Source organism: Boleophthalmus pectinirostris, unplaced genomic scaffold (genome assembly GCF_026225935.1).
Source record: "Boleophthalmus pectinirostris isolate CB_2022bp ecotype Guang Dong unplaced genomic scaffold, ASM2622593v1 HiC_scaffold_23, whole genome shotgun sequence".
Classification (NCBI taxonomy): Eukaryota; Metazoa; Chordata; class Actinopteri; order Gobiiformes; family Gobiidae; genus Boleophthalmus; species Boleophthalmus pectinirostris.
The window spans coordinates 35,367,735-35,390,823 of NW_026571207.1; the positions used below are offsets into that span (position 1 = coordinate 35,367,735).

General features: G+C 38.3%; 1 protein-coding gene across 2 annotated transcripts; it reads right to left on the reverse strand.

The window, feature by feature from the left end:
• Positions 1-901: 901 nt before the first annotated feature.
• Positions 902-21,189, reverse strand: tmem129 (transmembrane protein 129, E3 ubiquitin protein ligase). 2 transcript variants are annotated; one of them, XM_055159453.1, is made up of 8 exons: positions 20,768-21,189; positions 20,166-20,224; positions 16,536-16,793; positions 13,237-13,397; positions 12,181-12,340; positions 6,825-6,897; positions 5,195-5,386; positions 902-1,021 (listed from the first exon to the last, which is right to left on the reverse strand). In XM_055159453.1, the coding sequence occupies exons 1-7, from the start codon at positions 20,988-20,990 to the stop codon at positions 5,199-5,201; spliced, it is 1,122 nt and encodes a 373-aa protein (XP_055015428.1). In that variant the 5' UTR covers positions 20,991-21,189; the 3' UTR covers positions 902-1,021; positions 5,195-5,198. The 2 variants fall into 2 exon arrangements, with proteins under 2 accessions (XP_055015428.1, XP_020775617.1); XM_020919958.2 differs by lacking the exon at positions 902-1,021 and having other exon boundaries at positions 2,223-5,386.
• Between the last annotated feature and the right edge of the window lie 1,900 nt (positions 21,190-23,089).

Here is a 23,089-nt window from a genome sequence, read left to right on the forward strand (position 1 = left end):
CGTCACATACTGTATGATGATCTACAAATGAACCAAGGCAGCTTACTGAATCTTCAGTTTCACCACCCACCACAAGATGGCGCACAGAACCAACGCAATGGCCCAAAAAGATACCTGCCGGTACTGGTCTAACCTATAGGTACACTGTGCACTTTTCTAGTGAAGGGTACGCCATTTGCTCGTCTTCATTAAGATGGTATTGATCTTATATTGAAATTCAATTACAGATGTTTCTATCAATCAAAATTACACTGTCATTTAGTCTATTGTGAGCAGGCTTGCCTCTTCACAGGTCTGACGTGTAAGTGTTGGGGATTACCTGCTTGTCACCAGGAGAGATAGTGTATGTCAAACTATAGAACATTCCAGGCATTTTGTGCATCTTTTTAAATCATATTACACTTTACTAGTATATTGCCCTATTAGTAGGATCGGGACAATCCATTTAAGTCACTCCCGATTTTCAATTCTTTTTTGATAACATTAAATTAACATTATTTCTTACCTTAAAACGCAAAATATACCATTAACAATGAATTTTAAAAAATAAAGTTGTATGTATATATGTATGTATGTATGTATGTGTGTATGTATGTGTGTGTGTGTGTATATAAAAAAAATGTGTTTCTCACCTTCCACGGTGGTATATAAAATTAACCTTATAATTAATAAATAATTAAAATAGACCCATAGACCCCCAATTGGCCACTATAAGATAAAATCCTTTATCCTTTATCCTAATCCTTTATTGTCTTAGGACAGGGGGTAACATGCTTTATCAAAATACTGTGTCTCATAAGGAGAATGTGGTATGATGTACTTAAAGGCTATAAGACAGAAACACCACCATCAAATCTTTCAGTTTTCTGTATTTATTTATTTATTTTCATCATTTCTTTGACTCTACTTCTGACGCTCTCATCTGTTTCCCAGCAGTAGCATGTTCCGGTGGTACGCCCCATGTAGGGGCCTGTCCTGCCATAATGGTCCCTCCAGCTCGTCTTCTTCTGGACCCCACTGTCTGAGACATTTAAGCAGCCAGTTAGCTCACTTGGTAAGTCACTGGACATTCACATGGGCGAGGGTTCGATTCCCCCCTCTGACGGGGGAGGCAATGAGCTAACCAGTGTGGGTCCTTGGGCAAGACCCTTTGTGCTACTGCCCACCTCATACTCAATGAAATTTACGAGATACCGGCTCAGACGTCGCCCAGAACCAGAGTAACTACACCTAATGTGTTCCACAACTGGAGAGGGGAGGAGAACCCGCAGAACCTGTAAGCACTGTGCACTGTTATTGAATATCCAATATCATTGCAAACTCAATGTGGTTGTGGAAAACTGCCAATGTGCCACTTGCACAAGTGTCCATCAAATGTGGCATATACTGTCCCCACTGCTGTTCTGCATAGGTCTGGACCCCCTCAGCCTGACTCAGAAATGGGGCCACCATCAGTCACATGGATGACATCAAGCTGTATGCTGTGAGTGACATTGACTCGCTGATCTATTTGAGACAAAGAGAGGGAAGGTAGTCTACAGGGTACTTGCAGGTATTTGGCTGTAGCAAGAACAAGGCGCAGGCAGCAACGCCCTGCCAGTGATCCTGCAGGAATTGTAAGCTGGCCAAAGGAGACCATAGATGTTAAGACATGAAAGCTCCTGACCATGCATGGAGGGTTCCATCCCAAATCCATATATATATAAGCAAACTAAGTGATTGTGATCGGCATGGAATTAAAAACTTTCCGCAATTTGTTTGTTTCAAATTAAACCCAGATGAGTTCTGTGTCCCCAGTGGATCACAGAAATAATGTTGGACACCCCCAAACTGACTGAATTCTCAGTCATCTGGCCATGGAATCATGGGGCCATTCCATATGGGGGAACCGGTCAGATTTCAGGAGAAAAATTGTCGAGTCTTATATTATGTTATAAATTTGTAATAGGGTCAATTATATTATTAATTACATAATATATATTATAATTATATAATTATATAGGGTCAATTTAAAAATGAATTCAATATTTTTTTTTTAGTTCAATACATTTTTTTAATTGAAGCATAATCTTGTATTCTTTAGTGAAATGTGCACTAATTTCTATGTATTTTCATTTCACTTGGTTCTATCTCAGGTCTAACACTGTGGTCTGAAGTACAGTGTGTAATAATAAAAATGTAATGTTGTCGACAGACTCAGAATATTAACAGCAGAGGTGATCTTGCTTCTGTTCTTTTTTTATTGACAAAAAACAAGATAGACAGGAACTAATGTATTATGGATCCTGCTTAGGTCTCATTTCAGATGACGACTCCATGAGCACACAAACTTTGTGACAGGAATGTGAAATTTGGTACAAATTATCGTGACAGGATTTAAATTACTTTGTCCTTTGAGACAGAAAAAACTTCCTTCTATATTTAGCTTCATATTAAGATCAAAATGACTACTGTACTTTATAGACAACATATGCTGCTACAGAAAATATTTCCAAACCTCAAATCAATAGTGTAGAATTTATATATAATTTAATGGGATTTCATATGAAAAGTATTTTTCCTCATAGCAAATTTTCTCTTTAAAACACAAGCCTTAATCTTAATCTGCAGCACAATCATTGGACAGGTTTACTGATCACATATGACACAGAGATCAGAGTCAGAATGTGACAATATGTGAAAAGGAAATAGTCGCCAGAATGGTGAACTAGGACATGACTCATTCATTCCACTGTCAGTGATGGTAAGCTACATACAGATGTGGACAAAATTGTTGGTACCCCTCTGGTAATGAAAGAAAAATCAACAATTTTCACTGAAATAACTTGAAACTGAGAAAAGAAATAATAAATACAAATTTCCTGACAAATAACCAATGAAAATCAGACACTGTTTTTGAATTGTTGTTCAATAGAATAATTTAAAAAAACAAAGTAATGAAACTGGCCTGGACAAAAATGATGGTACCTCTAGAAAAGACTGTAAATACTTGGACAATAGGGACATGTTAAACTTCGGTGTCTCTAATCTGCCTCACAGGTTCTTCAAACTTGTCCTCAGTCAGTGTGTCTGTTTAAAGGGCGACATGTATCATTGTGCTGTTTGGAGACATGATGGACACAACACTGAACATGGAGCAGAGAAAGAGAAGAAGAGATGGATCATACAAATGGAATCAAAGAGCCCAGAACAACCTCCAAATAAATTAAATGTGAACTTGAAGGGCAAAGTACATGAGTGTCAGATCACACCATCCATCAGTGTTTGAACCAAAGTGGACTTCATGTGAGGACACCACTGCTGAGAGAAAATCATAAAAAAATGAGACTGGAATTTGACACAATGCAAATTGACAAACCACAAAGCTTCTGGGAGAATGTTGATGATGAGACAAAACTGGAGCTCTTTGGCAAGACACATCAGCTCTATGTTCACAGACGCAAAAATGAAGCAGACCAAGAAAAGAACACTGTCCCTACTGGGGCGGTTTTGCTGCATCTGGCACAGGGCGTCTTGAATCTGTGCAAAATACAACAAAATCTTAAAACTATCAAGGTGTTTTGGACCAAAATGTGTTACCTAGTGTTAGAAAGCTTCCAACAGGATAATGACCTAAAACACACAGCGAAAAATACAAGAATGGTTATGAAGAAAACACTGGACTGTTCTGGAGTGTTCTTCTGTGAGCCCAGATCTCAATCCTACTGAACATCTGTAAAATGAGCTGAAACATGCTGTCTGGAGAAGGAACCCTTCAAACCTGAGACAACTAGAGCAGTTTGCTCAGAAGTGGCTCAAAATACCAGTTGACCAGAGCAGAAGTCTCATTGACAGTTACAGAAATCGTCTGCTTGCAGAGTTTGCCTCAAAAGGATGTGCAACAAAATATTATGTTAAGGGTACCATCATTTTTGTCCAGCCAGTTTCATTATTTAGTTTTAATTTAATTTAATTCTGTTTAGCCACAGGTGAAAAACAATGTTTGATTTTTGTTGGACAATTTTCAGTCAAATGTTATTTATTATTGCTTTTCTTAGATTCATTCTTTCATTGCCAGAGGGAACCAACAATTTTGTTCACGTCTGTATAAGGCCACAGCCCCCTGGGACAAACCACAGCTGGCAGACAAGCTTCTACCACACAAGGCACTCTTGGTCTGTTCCTTTCTTTCTGAAGTCATACAAATTCAAAACAAATTATTATACATATAAATCAACACTCCATACAAAGGAATAGACTCACTTCTGATTCCAATACCATAAGGATAATTAAAAACGCTCTTTCTATAGACCAGACATGTCAGACTCAGGCCCAGGGGCCAAATTTGGCCTGCGATATAATTTGGCCCACGAGATCATATCAAATATGTATTAGAGCTGCCCGCTGGCTACAGATAGGCTACAGAGACATTATTTATTTAAAATTTTGTTATTATTTAATATTATGCTTGTTCTGGATTCAATGTTTAAGCAAAACTACTATTAAACATTTATTTTAATAAAACAACGTTTAACATCACCTATCGCAAAAGAAGAGAAAACATGAAAATGTTGAAGTTTTTTTTTTTTTTAGTTTGGCTCACAACTTAGTCCCAGTTTTTATTTTGTAACTTTCAACATTAAATTGTACTATTTTCAAACAAATGACTACTTTTGATACTTTAGTACTGATAAGCATCTGATTTACCATCCTTTAGACAACCCAAAAAGTATATAGCTACAATGGGCAGATTCCGGGAAGAAAAAGTTTCTCTTTATCATTATATGGTTTTTTTTGTAATCCTATGAGGCACGTGTGCAAACGTTGCTTTTTACACAATTGATACTTTGCAGTGACATAATGCTTTGGAGATGTATATGTATGTATATGATGAGTCACCATGGTGACACAATGCACACATTAGCAAAAACAGCCATAAAATGTAGTTTGAAAACGCAAGAAAAAATACAAAATAGATTTAAAACAGATTTTCAAGACACCTCAGTATAAATGTTCAAGGTCAGATGTTTGATTTTCAACAAAAGCTGAGCGTGACTAACTGAAAAAATTATGGCTGTCTGAAGCTATTACAGACAAGCATCACAACCCCAAGGAAGCAGTTGCAAAGTATCAATTAGATGTAAAGAAATAAACTCTGAAGTAATGCTCTAGCCATGACTGCAGCAGTGACTTTTCATTAAAGCAGAAAACGCACTGGTTTAAGATGACACCACACAAACATCCAGGATACAGAAGCGGGCTCTACATGTGGGACAGGGCACTCTGCTGCTTAGCCACGTCTCTGGTCTCTGCTGGTCCTGACGACTAGCAAACCATCGACCCATACACGACACACACCACATGGGCCGACACAGGCAGCGTTGGCAGTCCCCATCACTGTCTGAGCCTGGGGAGAACAGAGATGGGTAAAGTAGCATTTTACATTTTACTCCAGTAAGAGTAGTGTTACTTCAAAATAATATTACTCAAGTAGAGGTACAAAGTAGTGGTTCATAAAATTACTCAAGCAGGAATAAAAACTTATTTGGGAAAAATATTACTCAAATAAGAGTAATGGAAAAAGTATCTGTTGCGAGGTAACATCTGATTTATGAACATTTAATGTATTTGGAAGGACAAAACATTAAATAATGCACAAAATCTGCTATTTTCAATGGAAACCCAAATGATCAAATCATTTCATATTGGCAACATAAAGCTTTTGTCACTTGAAGACTTGCTCACAGTGGGGAGAGTAACCAAACTTTTACTCATGTAAGAGTACTGTTCAATAAAAATGTTACTAATGTCAGAGTAAAAACATGCTACTAAAAGAGTACTCTGAAAAGTACATTTTCTTTCAATTTTATTGCTGAAGTAAATGTACTACTCATCTGATTCTTAGCAAACACACTCTACTCTACACACACTATTAGTTATTACAAAATGCTTTGTAAAACGCAAAGGTCTCATTTAGTCTCAAATTTATGGAGTAAGAAAGCTTTCAAAAATATTTGCGCGCCTAGAATAGAAATCCGTGCATATTTGGGAGATTCGTGCAGATTTGGCTGTAGTTGCACATAAAATAAATATTTGTAAACTCTCAAATGAGTCCAGTCGTACATAAAATATATTGTGTGTATTTTATCCATCAGAATACGAATTGAAAAGTTACGACATCAAGAATTACAATTGCGAAATTAAAATGTACGATTACGCTTTCATCAGTACGAATACGAATTCACAGACTGGACTTTACTGTCAAAAATACATCATCACTTCACAGACATTATTTATCGAGCAGAAGAAACATCGATCAAGATTAAGACTGTGCATGTTTAAGTTTGTAGCAGAGGGTAAAAACAGAGTAATGGCACAACAAGGAGCTACAACAGTGATCAACAAGTGGATTAATTAAAATTTATTGTAAAAATGTCTTGTCTTGCCACATTGAATTGGGGGAACCGAACGCTGCTGTGTAATATTGTGTAGAAACACCTCCTCTGAAATTGCACCTATATGTTAGATAACATAGTGGAGCCAGTTGAAAGCGTAATCTTACATATTCATTTTGTGATTGTAATTCTTGATGTTGTAATTTTTCAGTTCGTATTCTGATGGATAAAATACACACAATATATTTTATGTACGACTGAACTCATTTGAGAGTTTACAAATATTTATTTTATGCGCAACTACAGCCAAATCTGCACGAATTTCCCAAATATGCACGGATTTCTATTCTAGGCGCGCAAATATTTTTGAAAGCTTTCTTATTCCATATAAATTATTCCTCAACACACTCGCACGTGCTTGTAAACTTTGTGAAAAAAAACTGTTCTTACCTTGAGATTGACAAAGTTGCACCAGTTTGATGTTGGCTGGGACCTGCATGCAGCCTATACATGGCTCCAGCTCCTGCAGAGATTATAATGCAAAAAACATCATTGAGTGAAGCTTAAAGAGGGGGTATTTTACTTTTATGGCGTATTAACTGCTAACACATAACATATTTAGATCACCATGTTACCATTTATTGTTTTCAAAATGCTAAATTTTTTGAAAACTGTTAAAAGTCCTCCCCTTATCGCATTACAATAGGTGTGTGCTCCAGTAATGAAACTACTGAGCATCAGGTTTGTAAAGCTGTAGGGTACAGTTTTGTATCATGTTTTTGTATATTTACAGTCATGGACCAAATTGTTGGTACCCCTCTGGTAATGAAAGAAAAATCAACAATGGTCACTGAAATAACTTGACACAGAGAAAAGCAGACACTGTTTTTGAATTGTTGTTCAACAGAATTATTTTTAAAAAAACATAGATTAAAATCTTCAGGAGGAGTGGGCCTCCCTAACTTTGAATGGTACTTAGGGCCCGACCAATATGGATTTATTTTTTATTTTTTTTGGTCAATATTGAAATCACGATTTTAATTTTTTTTTAATTAAAGACAGCAGAACATAACATTAAAAAAAACAAAACAAACATCAACGTTTAACAATTGCAATATTCAACATAAAAACTAAAACATAAAGCAACAACCACAACACCACAACAAATACAAAAAAGCCCCCCCATTTCCCCCAACCACCCACACCAACACAAAGTCAAAACAATATAAATGTGATAGTGCAACATAAATACACCGCTAGGCTCCCTAACATTGATACACTGCGGCCAATTTATAATTGAAGTTCCTTTTGTCTCTCTTCCTTCCCTTTTTTTTTTTTTTTTTTTTTTAATTATAATTTTTTAAATGTATTAATCCCTATACTCAAACTAATATTTATTTTCACCATCATCAGTTCCCCTCCAATATGGATTTTGTTGTGGCCGATCATATCATGTATCATAACGTTTAATGGAAGTTGGAGCTGCCGATAGCCGATATAATCGCCGATATATAGTGATGTAAAAATTCACTGTAAATCTTGAATTGTTTAAAAAAACTTAGGTTTGGCTCTAGTGGATTTTAAATTGGGTTTATTTAGGCAACATTCATTGTTATTCTGCCTCTTTACGTCATATTTACAGACAGTAGGTCGGACTAGTGGCATTTTTGTATCACATTCTAGCTACTAGTGATGGGTATTCCAGTTCTTTTGAGAGAACCAGCTTTTTTGGCTCAGCTCACTAAAAGCAGCTGGCTCTTTCGGCTCCCAAGTGACTCTTCAGGTTGTTTTGTTGCAAGCAGGTCTAAACCAGAACTGAACCAGGACTAAACCAGGACTAAAACAGATCTAAACCATGTGTAAAACAGGACTAAAACAGAACTGAACCAGGACTGAGTGTCGGGATAGGGTCTCTATGTCTCTCTCTTTCGAGCCCAAGATTAGTCCTGGTTTATTCATTTTATGCTGAACTACAGTCAAACATGTACGTTTTTCTATCTTATGCACACGCACATTTCTGAAAGTTTGTTCACGAATCTGCATGCGACGTGAAGAGAAAAAAAGTGACAGAAAGAGAAAACACGGCTCCTAATCAGGAGCCACCTCCCGTTGTTCGCTTCAAAGAGCCGACTCTAAGAGCTGGTTCGTTTGAGACCGACCCATCACTACTAGCTAGTAAAGAAACTACCGCTATTAGCCTTTAGCCGTAAATACATGTGCGCCGTGGTAATTAATTATATGTGTAAATGTCATCATTCATACGTCTATTCACAGCTCATTTACATATCAGTGCAGGTCCAGTAACATGTATACGACCAATATAATCACTTTACAACAGGCCAATAGAAAACAGTCTGTTTATGTGTGGGAGCTACAGCAGCTAATCGATAACCAATAACAAATAACCAAAACTAGCTTCAAAGTCGACATATTTCCAACACTCAGCCTCACACAGGCTCCTCCTCACATCACAAGTCTGCACTAATAAATGTCCTTTTAATCCAGACTCAAACCGATTGTCCATAAAAAGAAAATAATCTCAGTGTTTGGATCTGTGTGTGCGAGTGTAAACAAGAAAACGTGAGCGACGTGACTCTGTGGTGTGTTCAGGGACCGTACGACACACACAGACAAATGACTCCACAGATAAATACTGATGTGGAACCACTATGGAGTAAGAAAGTTTTCAAAAATATTCGTGCTCATAGAATAGAAATCCGTGCGTATTTGGTAAATCCATGCAGATTTGGCTGTAGTTGCGCATAAAATAAATATTTGTAAACTCTCAAATGAGTCCAGTCGTACATAAAATAGATTGTGTGTATTTTATCCATCAGAATACAAATTGAAAAGTTACGACATCAAGAATTACAATTACGAAATGAAAATGTACGATTACGCTTTCATCAGTACGAATACGAATTCACAGACGGGACTTTACTGTCAAAAATACATCATCACAACCAGGACAGTTTGGTAGTGTTTGGTGTAAACTGGGACATTTCAGCGTCCCGAGGAACTTTTGGTGGCATTTCATGCGAGAAATGCAACTGAGATGAAGGTGAAGACCGACTGATGCTCGCTGTGGCTGTAGCTGTGAATGTTTTAATGTAAACATACGGAGAACGCTGATATTTGCTAATTAGCCCTGGGATAATGTTACGGCTGATGTTCGCCAACTGGCTCCACTGTGTTATCTAACATATAGGTGCAATTTCAGAGGAGGTGTTTCTACACAATATTACACAGCAGCGTTCGGTTCCCCAATTCAATGTGGCAAGGCAAGACATTTTTACAATAAATTTTAATGAATCCACTTGTTGTTCTTCTGTTGTAGCTCCTTGTTGTGCCATTACTCTGTTTTTACCCTCTGCTACAAACTTAAACATGCACAGTCTTGATCTTGATCGATGTTTCTTCTGCTCGATAAATAATGTCTGTGAAGTGATGATGTATTTTTGACAGTAAAGTCCAGTCTGTGAATTCGTATTCGCACTGATGAAAGCGTAATCGTACATTTTCATTTCGTAATTGTAATTCTTGATGTCGTAACTTTTCAATTTGTATTCTGATGGATAAAATACACACAATCTATTTTATGTACGACTGGACTCATTTGAAAGTTTACAAATATTTATTTTATGCGCAACTACAGCCAAATATGCACGGATTTCCCAAATACGCACGGATTTCTATTCTATGCATACGAATATTTTTGAAAGCTTTCTTACTCCATAGGCCACATATTAGGACATTTATCTGTCTGTGAAATGGATTAAATGAGCATAATGTGGAGAGTCTAAACTTTATAACAACGTATAACATGCCCACGGGAAATATCGGCCCATATCAGCAAACATATCAGTCCAGTGCCCATATCAGCCGAAAATATCACTGAACCGATATATCGGTCAGGCTCTAATGCTACTCATGGTGTTTTGCATTAAGATCTCTAGCAGCATGGTTAAAATCTGGAAAATCTGCAGCATGGATACCAATTCAAGAGCAGATAATAAAACCTTACACTATGCCCACTCTCTTATACTCTAAATTGCCACACAAAACCATTAAAGGCCATTAGGGATCCATTGTTACACATCTTATATCTGTATGGAACAAAGTTAACAATTTTATGGGGATAGATGACCAATATTTCCTTCAGACATCAATCTTCCATAATTATTCTCTGCTAATTGACAAGAAGAGAGTTCCATGATTTACAAAAATGCTTTAATCTACCAGGTACTTTGTTCTTCTTTTACCTTCAGCTGCGCACAGCAATGCAGTCCCATGGTGTTCCTTGGGGATGCATGCTAAAAAGTCAGCCTCTTCACAGAAGAGAGCAGAAAGCTCTGAATTCTGAATTATATAAACTAATTGTTAAGTGCACACAAAAAATTGTACCGGTCAAGCAGCTTTGGAAAACTGAATTGAGGGATCACTCGGAGTGGGATTGGAACCAGATTTGGTCCAACATTTTGCTTTCATCAAGGAATTCCAATCACTAGCTGATTCATTACAAAACTATTCATAGAGCTTATTTATACCCTAGAAGATTACACCAAATGAAAATAAAAGACAATCCACACTGCGATTTTTGTATAGAAAAAACTGTGGGCACTTTTGTACACATGGTATGAGAGTGCCCTGAGGTGGCACAATTTTGGGAAAACGTCACAAAGAAAATGTATAAATTAATAGGAATAACCATACCTTGCACTCAGAGGTTTCTTCTGCTAAACGACACGTCCAAACTAAATCTGACAATTAACGATCGTTGCATATTACTAGCAGATCTTACAGCTGGCAAAAAAATGTAATATGCTGGTGGAAATCAGTTCAACCTCTGACTGTGAGAAAATGGCTCCTATCGTTCGGAGAAATCATTCAATTGGAGCTTTCTGCTGCTCGAATGCATGGAGCAAAAACCAAAAATATTTCTTGCTGGTCCAATCTATTGATCAAACTGAGATCTGGATCTACTGTATAGTTGTTACCTGGATATTTTTCATTATAATATATGATCTTAGAATGTACACAATATGTGTACTCTCAGGTAACTTTCTCTGTACAGTACATAATAAGTATGTATAACACAATTTCTGCTGATGTCTTTTGCTGGAGGAAACTTGCCTATGTTCTGTACAGAGAGAATATACACCTGGATATGTGTGTCTTTTTGTGTGTGTGTTTATACATGTATATGTATATATAACATATATACTATAATATGTGTATATGGTATGTGTGTTTATGTAGATGCTGTATATATGTATATGTGTGTATTCTGTAAATGTATTTATGTGTATGTATGTGTGTGTACATATGTTTTCTGTTGATGGTTGGAGGGACAAAAATGCAAAGCTAACTGGATTATGTATAACTGCAAATAAAATCACTTGAATAAAAATGTTATTACAAAAAATAAAAAACTAACTAATGAAACTGGCCTGGACAAAAATGGTGGTAGACAATTTTCAGTACATTTTTATTTATTATTGCTTTTTTCAGTTTCAAGTTATTTCAGTGATTCTTATTGATTTTTCTTTCATTGCCAGTGGGGTACCAACAGTTTTGTCCACGGCTGTATATAGAATTGTCAAGAGGGAGCATTGTTGATGCACACTTGTAGGCGGAATAGGGCCCTGGACAGATCGCTAAATTGCTCAAACATGCATGGATGACATGTAAAGCCACTTCAGGCATGTTTTTCATGAGAGAACAATGCTATAACATGGTAGAAAGAGCCAAAAAGCTGATTTTATGTAATACCCCCCTTTAAAGTGAGTGGAGCAGAGAGGCTGACCTGTGCGCTGGGCAGGCTATACGATGGGTTGTCCTGCACCTGAGCTCTGAATGTGTCCAAAAAGAGCTCGCTGACACTTTGGTAGATGACTACATTGGCTAGATTTCTGATAGGGGCATGAAGTTTGTCACGCAGCTCTGAGTATTCAGTGGAGTTCAACCTAGAGAAAAAAGAGGTTCAGTCCTGAAACTTGAATTCACTGCATATTCATTGTTGAATCATTTGACTTGTGTGTGCTGCATCTTACATCTTCCTCCCGAAAACTGAGTATGAAAATAGTGAATAGTATTGTGAACTATATAAACTACCAAACTAAAATGTATTTTAAAATATTTTGCAATTGTGATTTCAGTTTTGTTCCTAGTAATGAGTCATCTCTTTGTAAAGGAACTAAACAAACTAACCATACAGAACATTTCAGAATTTTTAGAATTTCAGATAAATGGCTGGGGCCAATCTCAATTTTGAGCGCAACAACCAAAAATAAAATTCACACTTGTTAAAGGAACTTATTTTGTGTTTTGGTTCTCAAAAAGATTATTCAGTCAGAAAGTAGAATTAGCTTCACAAGAGTCTCTCATTTGGGTTGCCAGTTTTAATGTTGAAATCCATTTGATTTAAACCTAAAATGCCCCTCTCTGATCTGAATGGTCACTACCTAAACCCCAGCACCTGCAGCCAATCATGATTCAGTGCCTCTGCAGCTCAGGGAGGGAATTCTGGAGGCATGATGTATGTGTCCTCTATCTGCAGGTAAAGGCAATCCAGGTTCAGTAAGAGCGCAGGCTATATACAGTTCCTTTAAACTTTATATTTCAGTCCATACATTAGCCCTATTTATTTTGTGAAAAGTCTAACTGATAACAATCACAGCGTTGGGTTTACCTAACTATACCACTTGTTCCCTTAAAAAAAGTTAATTGTCTTCTTCTTACACAGAAGATCTTCACGTAGATAGACATAGTCATTGATTGGACTTAGAATAACTGTGAACCAGGACAGACATTTTCATCTCAACTTGTGAGATTAGAAAGTTATGATGTCGTGGAGCAGTACCTGATGTGAAAAGGGCGCACAGCGCGGTTGGTGCTGTCCACCCTCAGAGTGAGGATCTGTGTGGGGGAGGACGAGTCTGGAGACATGTGGTGCTGACGGGAGTGCACCACGCTCATCTGGCACTGGCTCTGCAGAGCCATGGACACGCCGTAAGTGCTCACCTGCACACCAACATAAGGCATGTGGGACATACACTACCAGTCAAAAGTTTGAATTCACATTTTCATTCATTGTATTTTTTCTTTATATTTATTATTTTCTGCCTTTCTTTCATTTTAGATACATACAGAAGACATTAAATATAACATTCAAGATATAGATAAAGAAAAAAACCATCTTGATCAAGTCTCCTGAAATGATTTCCGCTTCAGTGGTGTGCCATGTCAGAGTTGTAAAGACCACTTAGGTCCTCACCGCTCTCTATTCTCTCAGCTGGGGTGAAATGCTTATTTGTTAATATCTATTGTGTATGGTCCTTTACGTGTGTGCCATTATTATTTAGGACATATCAGACTGTTGGTTACGCCAGACGCATGGGGATTTAAGGGGAGAGGGACGCACGCGCGGGCACGAGCAAAGGGTGTGACGTCACACGCCAACTTGGACACATGCCAAGAGCTGTCAGGGCCGTGGAGCTATTGGAATATATCGCTGTATTTTGTGGATTATTGCGTTTCCTTACGTGTTAGATTATACTTCTTCACGGGAGCTGCTGAACTGTGGGACAATACCGGAGTGCGGGTGGCGTGAGTAGCTCAACAGACTCTACAAACTCACGTCACGCTGCCGTGCGGATTTTGGGAACCTTTTGGGGACAAGTAAAGTTGCTCGGGGCGGTTGCGGTGAAGGTGGTGGACTCGTAACGGACTGCTCTTTCTTGTTTTGTTGCACTGTGATTTGGGATTTGTATTTGGGTTTTGGGAACTGGGTGCGCTCGAGCGTGGGGTGGTGATTAATGTTATTATGGTCTTTCTTGTGCATATCTGGTAATGCCAATAAAAAGCCGGATAGGCCGAACGCACTGCATTTCTACGTGTCTCTGTTTCGCCCCGCTGATGTGAATAGATCCTCCCGCGTCCTTAAATTTGCGTTGTAGCTTTTCGTTTGTCAAGAACAGGAGAATTGTTACAGGGTTAATAGTTGAATAGCTTTAGATCAGGGGTGCTCAATACGTCGATCGCGATCTACCGGTCGATCGCGATCTACCAGTCGATCGCCAAGGTCGTGTGGGTAGATCGCCGTGTCTCGTCTCGGACTCGATCGCGTTTGGACTCGGTCTTGTCTCTTACTCGAGGTCTGACACTCAACAAGTGCGATCATATTTCATTACGGCTGCTGCTGTTGGTAATAAACTTGTAGCGGGTGCAGGAGCGTGTGGGGCGTCTCAGTGCAGCCTGTGCGCTCATTTGAAACCCACGGAGACTCTACTGCACATCACAAATACACACGCTCCCTATGCACGGCTCGTCTGCAACAGCGTGTGCCCTCGTGTACCAGCGTGCATCACAGGGCAGGTTCAACTTCCTAAACATCCTACCTGTCCATCTGCCTCACGTCAGCACGCCGCCCCTCGCCTTTTCACGCTCTCGCTCCTTCCTGCGTACAGCGAACACAAGCCCCTTCCACAGTGCGGCTGATTAGAAGAGCAAGACCAAACGTGAAGCAAAAACGAGTCTAAATTTGTGTTCCAGTGTTGGCACAAAGCAGGTCTACAGCATAGAGCAGATCTACAGAACAGACCTACTGTCACATTTGGCTGAAGTTTGTCTAACAAAAGTGCACAAATGCATCTGTGTTTGTCACGATGTGCGTTTGGTTTGGTAAATGTGCAGAGGCTGGTAAATATCACTGCAAAACCAGAAAAGAATGTAACTCCAGTTTGGAACTTTAAAAAACAGGTTTAAAAATCTTCCTTCACTTTTTTCACAGTTTTGTGTCAAGTGCCAGAGGAAGTTCTCTTAAAGAAGGGGTTCTCAAACTGTGGGTGAGGGTCCAAAAAAGGGGCACAGAATGTTTCAGTGCAGTTTGCTTGACTTTGTATTAAGTAGATCTTTATGACTTGGTCATTTTGTAAGTAGCTCGCATGCTGAAAAAGTGTGAGCACTCCTGATTTAGAATGATCTTGAGCTGTATCAGAACTCCTATAAGGACATATAGCGCAACAACTGCCCATGGACCTCTATGGAACCTACCTGGACAACTGAGGGATTACACAGATATAAGATCACAAGTTAATTTAAAAGAAAATACTATGATTTAACAATGTAAGCCACATTCTAATGTCAAAATAAAGAGTACTTTTATTATCATAGTGGTATCAGAATGGGTATTGACTATTGAAACTATTCCTCCTTCCTTATTTTTTATTTTTGTTTATTCTGAAACCAAGGATAGTCTTATGCAAATGTTCATAATTCTAGGTCACCATTCCAGTTTACCACTTATATTTTGTTCTTTGTTATTACATTGTAATGAATGAATTGCTGTGAAACGTATTCATCCCATCACTGTCCATGGGGGAATAATGTTTTTAAAAAAAAAAAAAAAAAAAAAAAAAAAAAATATATATATATATATATATATATATATATATATATATATATATATATATATATATATATATATATATATATATATATATATATATATATATATATATATATATATGTATATATATGTATATATATGTATAGATAGATAGATCGATAGATAAAAAAAAAACAAAAAAACATTATTCTTTCTATTTGTTCTATTGAACAAAAATTCTAAAACAATTTTGTCCACGTCTGTATAAAGAGGAGCAGCGTCACTCTTAGAGTGTGGTCTGTTTGTTTTAAGTTTAAGTAATCAAGTGGTAGTTTTAAAGTGAACAGCTATTCATTGCCTAAACTGAACTGCTATATACTGCAATACAGTAGTTTTTCCCCTCTCTAAACATACCAGTATATTTTTTTTTCCCTTTGTTCGGGTGAGAAAGCCACAGAAAGGCTACAATATCTTCTGGTCCACAGAGAAACAAAGAGGCTAAAACAATATCTGAAGGTTCAAAGTTAGCCATTTCAAAAGGTAAAACTTGAAAGGTGGAACAGAGCATTTTGAGCTTTGGAGATGAAGAGACTAATAATAAAGAACTAATAATAAAGGATTACTCAAACATGTGTGAAACAAATCACAACTCCAGGTGTGTTTTTGAGAAGGTAGCAGAATTCTAACATAGCTTCATTTCACAAGAATCATTTAGTGTAGTATGGGACCTTTAAGATAAGGTTAGAGTTTGATCTCATCACATCCTTGCTTACTTTCAACACCCAGCTGTCTGTGACAATGACACGTGCGCCGTGGACTCCAGCTGTGAATTTGTCCACTCGGCGGAACTCGGTGTTGAGGCTGGCAGCCAGGGAGCCCCAGCTCGTGTGAGGGAGGCGTGCATGGGCCTGCAACATGCGGCTGATGGGGTGATTCTCCCACTTCCACATGGACCAGTACAGCACCAGAGACCAGGCTCCCACATGTACAGAGAGCGCCACCAGGAGGTACAGCTGCCAACCCTCACTCACCTGGTCACACAAATGCAGGAAATAGACATTTCTTTAGTTTTGTATTTTGAAGTACACTATACAAAACAATAATATTGAAACTAAAACATAAAGCAGAATTATCCACAAACAGTATTCTAAATGTACAATGCCATAAACAAGTAACAGAATACATCACTTAAGTAGTTACTTTGTGTGTGTTATAGCAGTTCCTAATTATGCCTTCTAAGTGAATACTGTCATGTATTGAGCTTATTGTTCAATACATGACAGTATTCATTTCAATACAGTAATTACTGCAACAGGCCTACACTTAGTGTCTTACACTTGCACAGGGGTGAAAAGTAACTCATGGGTCAGTCCATATGAAATCTGCTGTTTTCAAGGAATCTCCCCTATGAGCCATCTCAGATTTGGCTGAAAAAATTTAAAAACATTTCTACAATCACCAAATGAAAGAATCTCAAATTTTAGCTCAATCCCTTAAATCGTTCCTGAGTTATGGCCCTTTGAATTTTTGGGGCCATGATCACTTTTTTGGAAACCTTAATTTATAAGCATGTTTAAGAGAAAAAAATAGAGCTAGGAAGCTGAAAATAATTGTAGATCCTTGGTCACAGATTCTGAGTTTGATGTTAAACATTGTGTATCTTTATTAAGGGGAGCACTGTGGGGCCCCAAAATCTCATATTTGGTGGCTGCTCAGTTTTTTTTTTGTTTTTTTTTTTTCAGTTTTTGAGGTCCAAGATCTATTTCCTCCAAGCAGATATTTACAAATGGAATTTTTGAAAATGAGCTCTCACAGGAGCTTAGGTACTTTTCCACCTGCTAGAAAGGTTCAATTGCCTTTATGAGACTTAAACACTATCTGCTTGTTATAAGGGAGGACAATTAGAGATTATTTGTGGCTACGTTGCTTGGAAATGTGTCATTAATCCTTTGAAAAAATTCAACTACTAACTCTGTGCAAAATTATGAAAAAAGGTTTGTTAGCATATTTATTACGTTTTTATTTGAGGAAAATAATTTGTTATCTCACAAATAAACAGCTTTTCATGGTGTATAAGTAAAGCAACAAAAGTTAAGATAGTATTGATGGAAATTGATCAAAGGCAAATTCCAATTGGAAAACTCATTGCCTGTTAAATCACAAAATCTCTGATTCTATAACCATGACTTTCAGTATCACCATATGTGTATTATTTTTGCACAAAAATATAACAAGAAGGCAGTACCATTAACAAGGAAAAATTTTATACTGACACAAAAGTTACTAAAATATAATAATCTGGTCTGTTATTTTTTTCAACTGCTAGAAATTACATTTTAAAAATTCAAAGTGAAAAAGAACCTCAGTGGAAAATACCAACATACTGGAAAAATCTGCCCATTCTGGTCCCTTTGCCACCTGCATGTAGATCATATCTTGCACACTAAGTGTTTCTAACTGCTAATGAACTTCAGAAGTCATGTTTGGATTCTGTTATAGTCTGCAGTGTCAAGGCGATAATTTTGTGCTCTTCTTCTCTGAATTTCTGATACATTAATACAACTGATTATGTGAAGAAATGGGACCCAACATGGTTCTCCCGATGTTCAGGAGGCCAGATGAGGGTTCTGTCATCTCCATTCATGAATCTCACACAGACATCACAGTGTTCATCTGAACGCTCTGAAGTATTCCCAATGAACCACCTGATGTCATAAATACATGCCATATATTGACCTGCTGGTACAGAGAGATATCTGCACAATCTCATTTTGTATTTCAGAAACTGACACTTCAGTACATAAATGATCTTGAGATATTCTCCTCATTTCTAATTTACCATTTGACACCGGAATTAAACTGTGGTGTGATCTAGTACCTTTCACAGTTTTTGTCTTGGTATAGTGCTTGTCAAGTTTGAAAGTAAGTTCATGGTTTGTAATGTCTTTAGAGCTTGTAAAGAAAAACTTCACATTCTTTATGTTTTGTGAAGCTCACTCAAACCTCTGGGGTGCAGTATTTGATTGCTGTCAGTTGTCTGAAGACTGGCCCTTGCAGCCGAGCGTTTTACTGTGCCACCAAAACCATCACAAGCAACGTAGCCACAAATAATCTCCAATTGTCTTCCCTTATAACAAGCAAATAGTGTTTAAGGCTAATAAAGGCAATTGAACCTTTCTAGCAGGTGGAAAAGTACCCAAACTTCACCAAAAATGACCTGTGAGAGCTCATTTTCAAAAATTCCGTTTGAAATGAAGGAAGGTAATAGTAGATGTTTTCATTACTTTAAACTAATCAGAATATGCCAAAGTTTTTCTGGTAAAAATGTTATCAACATCTAACTGTGACAACATGGGGAACCGAGGCTCCAAAGAAGCATATTTGGGACTCTACACTATCCACATGAAAGCTCAGAATATTGTGAAATTGTTGTCAGAAATTGTCATTCTCTCAAATATTCAGGTTCAGCAATTAGTTTGTAAATATCTGCTTGGAGTAAATAGATCTTGGACCTCAACAACTGAAAAAAAAAATTGAGCAGCCACCAAATTTGACATTTTGGAGGCCCACAGCGCCCCCCTTAATAAAGATACGCAATATTTGACAAGAGATTCAGAATCTATGATCAGGAATCTATAATAATAAAAATGTTCAGTTTCCTAGCTCTATTTTTTTTTTATCAAGTTATGGTCTCTCAAACATGCTTATAAATTAAGGCTTCCAAAAAAGTGAGCATGGCCCCAAAATTTCAACAGGCATAACTCAGGAACGACTCAAGTGATTGAGCTAAAATTTGAGATTCTCTCATTTGGTCATTTTAGAATTTTTAAGAATTTTTTTTCCAGCCAAATCTGAGATGGCTCATAGGGGAGGGTGGTTGATTTCATACGGACTGACCCTCATTACAAATGCTCATGTTAGTGTAGATTATGATTTTACTCGAGTACTGTTTTAAAAACCTAGCTGAAAATGTTACCCACAATAGTTATGTAATTGTGCAGCTGTGTAACTGTAGTTTGACTTAAGTACAAAGTTGAAGTAGTATCTCTGCCACTCGTTTCTACACACAAATTGGGTTGTGTGACAGAAATTAATATCTGAGTATTTTAGTGAGTAGTTACTAAAATGCTAAGACATAATATCTTGGTAAAGGTTAACGCACAAATGTGAATGTCAGTGGCACCAGCTATAATAAACATCTTGTATCTCAGCTTTAGAGCATTTTCTATTAAACGTTGAAGTTAGCACTTTGGACATGATCTTATCAATGATGGGCTAAACAAATGAAATAAGCAATAGCAAATTATATAAAGACATTAATACATGTTTAGTTTAGCTGTGAGACTCTGGTGTGATTCTAATTAGGGTTTAGTAGAGTCATACTGGCCACTGTGGAAGCTCACCTCCTTAAAGTGTTCCATGTGCTGTTCTGGAGCAGCCAAACACATGCCCAGGTAGTAACCTGCAAAAGCACACACAGTGACACGTCAGGGGCTGCTGTAGAGCATGCTGTAGAACATGTGGTCTGCTCTGGTGATGCCAGGGTCACACATATGTTCACTGATTCAAACAGAGGCCAGAGGACAGCTCCACCAGCCAGTAGAAAGTGGTAATCCGCCATGTAGTAGCTGTGCTTTAGCTGGTTTATAAATGTGTTAGCTTTCATCCACGCATCAGAGAAAAGAACAGTAGGCTACTACATTGTCCAGTGCCCGAAACTATCACCACACTGACAGACTTGGGACATTGGGACGCATGAGTATTAGTGATACTTCACTAACTGTAAGCTTCTATAATGACCACTGGATTCCAAACACTGCAAAATACATATCTGAATTTTACAACACTGCACCCTTGATCCCGCAATGGCTGGGTGACAGCGGACAGTGGCTGGGTGACAGCGGACAGTGGCTGGGTGACAGCGGACAGTGGCTGGGTGACAGCGGACAGTGGCTGGGTGACAGCGGACAGTGGCTGGGTGACAGCGGGCACGGGCGGCTCGTACCCAGGGGCAGTCCGGAGTGTAGCAACAGGGTGATGCTGCTCCTGCGAATGTGGTACTGCACGAAGCCCATGTCCTCACTGCCCAGCCTTGAAGAGAAGAGGTTCTGGACGGTCAGGCCGGCCGAGCGGAACTCGTTCGGCGTGAAGACAAAGCAGAAGCAAAAGACCCAGTATGCGAGAGTAAAACTCAGCTCCGGCGTCTCCATGTTTTCAGTTGTTGACATGTACCTACTTCCTGTTTCTGCCTCCGCTATTTGAAGCACTTTAACATTAGACACAACGTTTAGGCTATTATTATAGGATTTTTAAGTCAATATAATGTTTAAAATTGTGATTGGTTGGCTCCTTTTTAATTATACATTTTTTCAAATGCCCAGACCGGTCGGCGTGGCTGCAACAGAAAATAACATCCGCTACGTAGGCTAGTTGGTTCCTGGTTGAGAAATCTTCCCATGGATCTGTTGGGAAATTTTCGTATCCATAAATCCAAATTCTCCAGTTCCAGACATCTTTTTTAAATTAATATCCTAAACATTAAGAATTATCTTATCAAACACTAAACAGTATTTCTAACATTAAATCTATCAAAACACTCAATATTACAGAAGATTTTATTTTTAACCTTTTCCTCAGTTACTTGTATTGATTTCCAAGTTCACATGTATGTCAGTTTTATTTTTGTTTCGTTTTGGCTTTAAATTATATGTGTGTGTGTTCACATATATATCCCTCCACATTTGCCATAATTGTGAACTGGACTCTGCATTGATGTAACAACAATCCCATCTGCACTTTATACTGTATATGTGCTATTTTGTCACGTTGTTGTGTTTCTATAATAAAATAAAATAAAAATCTTCCCATGGATCTAGGAACTTACGAACTTCCATAGATCTTCCATGGTGTTTGTAGGAGTGGGCCGGCCCTATCATTGATGGAAGTATAGGGTAGTGATAGGCCAAACGAGTCGACGCGTTGACACATCTGTCAAGCTGTGTATGACTTTAAGAAAAGTCACGTGACCGATGCACCTACTGTGTAAATATATATATATATATATATATATATATATATATATATATATATATATATATATATATATATATATATATATATATATATATATATATATATATATATATATATATATATATATATAAAAAAATGTGTTTCTCACCTTCCACGGTGGTAGGTCTCTCACCCTCATTCAGCTCGGGTCGTCTACCAGAGGCCTGGGAGCTTGAGAGTTCTGCGCAGTATCTTTGCTGTTCCCAGTACTGCACTTTTCTGGACTGAGATGTCCATTGTTTTTCCCGGTATCTGTTGAAGCCACTCTTCCAGTTTGGGGGTTACAGCCCCGAGTGTCCGATCACCACAGGCACCACTGATGCCTTTACTTTCCAGGCTCTCTCCAGCTCTTCCTTGAGCCCCTGGTATTTCTCTAGCTTCTCGTGTTCCTTTTTCCTGATATTACCATCGCTTGGTATTGCGATGTCAACCACCACGGCTCTGCTCTGTTTCTTATCCACCACCACTATGTCTGGTTGGTTCGCCATCACCATTCTGTCAGTCTGTATCTGGAAGTCCCACAGGATCTTGGCTCGGTCATTCTCCACAACCTTTGGAGGTGTTTCCCACCTTGATCCTGGGGTTTCCAGCCCCGTACTCTGCACAGATGTTTCTGTACACTATGCCCGCCACTTGGTTATGTCGCTCCATGTATGCTTTCCCTGCCAGCATCTTACACCCCGCAGTTATGTGCTGGACTGTCTCAGGAGCCTCTTTGCACAGCCTTCACCGTGGGTCTTGTCCGGTGTGGTAGATCTGGGCCTCTATTGCTCGAGTGCCCAGGGCCTGCTCCTGAGCAGCCAGGATCAGTGCCTCTGTGCTGTCCTTCAGACGAGCCCTCTCAAGCCATTGGTAGGATTTCTTGATATCAGCCACTTCAGTTCTGTTCCGGTGGTTCGCCCCATGTAGGGGTTTGTCCTGCCATGATGGTCCCTCCAGCACCTCTTCCTCTGGACCCCACTGTCTGAGACATTCTCTGAGCACCTCATCTGCCGGGGCCTTGTCCTTGATGTACTCAAGGAGCTTGGATGTTTCATCCTGGACAGTGGTTCCCACACTCACTAGTCCTCGGTCTATATCGGTATATAAATATATATATATATATATATATACATACACATATACATACATACACATACATACATATATATATACATACATGTACACATGTTTATATATTATATATGTGCCATGGTTAGATTCTCTTTAGTTCTCATATTGCACCTACAGCCATGAATCATGTACAAAGCTACAC